General features: G+C 35.2%; 1 protein-coding gene across 9 annotated transcripts in view; it reads left to right on the forward strand.

The window, feature by feature from the left end:
- LOC106883685 (chitin synthase chs-2) overlaps positions 1-2,554 on the forward strand; it is a 132,240-nt gene that overhangs the window by 81,377 nt on the left and 48,309 nt on the right. For all 9 annotated transcript variants that reach the window (XM_052970375.1, XM_014934829.2, XM_052970376.1 and 6 more), the window contains one exon: positions 758-862. Coding sequence is in view for 1 of the 9 variants with exons in the window: in XM_052970378.1 (XP_052826338.1) it covers positions 854-862 (9 nt within the window). In the remaining 8 variants the exon portion in view is untranslated. The remainder of the gene's footprint in view (positions 1-757; positions 863-2,554) is intronic.

A 2,554-nucleotide genomic window follows, 5' to 3' on the forward strand; every position in this document is an offset into this window, starting at 1 on the left:
ATATATATATGTATATATATATACATATGCGCGCGCGTAATGTGTGTGTGGGTATGTGTGTTTCTGTCTGCTTGTGTGTGTTCCTATGTGCAAAGTGGGTTCTTGTGTGTGCTTAATGCAAAATGGAAACAATTTGAATTATCCAGAGATTGGTACGAAGAAGAAAAGCAGAAGACTTACAGACGTTGGCAGTATTGCTTTGTAAGGCGGCTCTCTAAAAATACATCTCTGTTCCCCTCCACCCCCGCCTCCATTAATTGATTAATGAAAGGCGGTGACCATTACTACAAAAACAACAACAACGCTGAAATAATTTACAACTCTGATTACTACTACTACTAGTAGTACTACCACCACTACTACTACTACTACTACTACTACTACTACTAAGAAGAAGAAGAAGAAGAAGAAGAAGAAGAAGAAGAAGAAGAAAATTATATCAATTTCTTTTTGTAAATTCATAATAGTAATTGCTATCTCTTTTCTTATTAACAATTTTTTATCACTTCATCATGTGTTATCATCATCATCATTATCACCATCATCATCATCATCATCATCATCATCGTCGTCGTCGTCGTCATCATCATCATCATCATCATTCTAAAAATAACACAAATATGTCTAATGTAAACATAACAGTACTAGTTTATTTTATTGTTACAATGAAATACGGTTACAAGGGAACGCTGAGACCATAATTAAATATTTCTTTTTCTGTTTGGTTTTTTTCTTTTATTTTTTTTTCATTGTCCAGTTATTCCGTCCGTTGAAGTGAGGGCATACACATCGGTGGGACAACAATAATATTTTCCTGACATGATGCATTTACACTTCATAGTCGGACTCCAGCATGGAAAAGGTAACTTCTACTCTTTTTCTCCTTTCTTTACCTTTCACGTAATTGCTCTTCGTTATCAACCTACCTTAACCTTGTTAATCTACATTCAATAACAAACAAAATGCAATTCCTTACTAGCTATCAACTCATACTGTCATGTATTCAACTTATATTAATCTTTAATCGCAGTTATGAACTCATATTCATGCCTTAATCTGATTATTAGCTAATACCATCTTTAAGGGCGATGAGCTGGTAGAATCGTTAGCACGCCGGACAAAATGCTTAGCGGCATTTCGTCCGTCTTCACGTTCTCAGTTCTAATACTGCCGAGGTAGACTTCACTTTTCATCCTTTCGGGGTCGATAAAATTAGTACCAGTTGAGCACTAGGGTCGATGTAATCGATTTACCCCTCTCCCGAAATTGCTGGCCTTGTGCCAAAATTTGAAATTCATATTAACCTTAATATAAAGGCGAAGAGCTGGCAGAATCGTTATCACGCCGGACAAAATGCTTAGCGGCATTTCATTCGGCATTTCATTCGGCATTTCATTCGGCATTACGTTCTGAGTTCTAATTCGGCCAATGTCAGCTCTGTCTCTCACCCTTTCCCGCTCGATAAATTAAGTGCAACTTAACACTGGGGTCGATGTGACTTATCACTTTCTCTGAAATTGGTGGCCTTAATTCAAAATTTGAACTTAATATTAACCTCAATATAAATCTATTTATTATTCCATTGATCAGGTTTTATCCTGTTTGTCAGTCAATTTACGTAATTTACCCTGGTTATCAAAGCATACCAAATCAAGTCCCATTTGAGTTTTTTGTTTTACTTCTAAATATCAATCGATCAAAATCTATAACTTAACTCGGGGGAGTTCGAAGATGCTGGCACCGAGTTAACCCGGAATTTTTTCTCAAGAATTTTTTTTCTCAAGTCGGTAATGGCACGAGGTTTCTATGCATGCGAGCCTTTTGAGCTGTCATTATCGTGTCATACACTCCGATCATACGTCTGGTGCTACATACTTACCAGAAAAACCGGAACGGTATTATACTGCATCACAGAATGGGAATTTTAAAGATTTAGGTTGTAAAATTTTTGACTGGTACAAATATGACGCAGCCGGGCCGAAAGGGTTAAAGCACCAATCGACTACATCTCCCACTTTTTAATAACTAGCAGAAGTGTTTCGTATATAGTAGTTTTGATGAAGAATTTATTTCCAAAACTACAGTCACTTCTATGCTGTGTATAGGGAAATCGAACGATTATCACTGCAACATTTCATTCCAAAGTCCATTATCTTTCATTTTCAGCATTTAACTTCCATGAATTACAACCAGTGAGTGCAGTTGAAATTACTATTGCTCTTACAGAGTCTATTTTTTATTGTATTTCTTTCTTTTTTAGTTTCAATTTTACTAAAGCTTCTCTACCAGATGTAGTTCGACATTTTCCCCTCTGTCTTTGATCTCATATTTTCTGTTATTTTCCTTCATAGTTATTTAAAACCATCAGCATATTTCTAAGTTCGTTTTTTGCTTTTTGTTTGTTTGTTTTTTTTGTTTTTTTTGCTATTTCAATTAGAATGAATATTTACCTTTGCGTTCATCACTCCATAATCTTTTATTAATGGTAATCTTTCACTTTGGGTTTTAATCTATATTCCGTATTTAGCCTAAGTATCAACAGATATATATATAT

Source organism: Octopus bimaculoides, chromosome 9 (genome assembly GCF_001194135.2).
Source record: "Octopus bimaculoides isolate UCB-OBI-ISO-001 chromosome 9, ASM119413v2, whole genome shotgun sequence".
Lineage (NCBI taxonomy): Eukaryota > Metazoa > Mollusca > Cephalopoda > Octopoda > Octopodidae > Octopus > Octopus bimaculoides.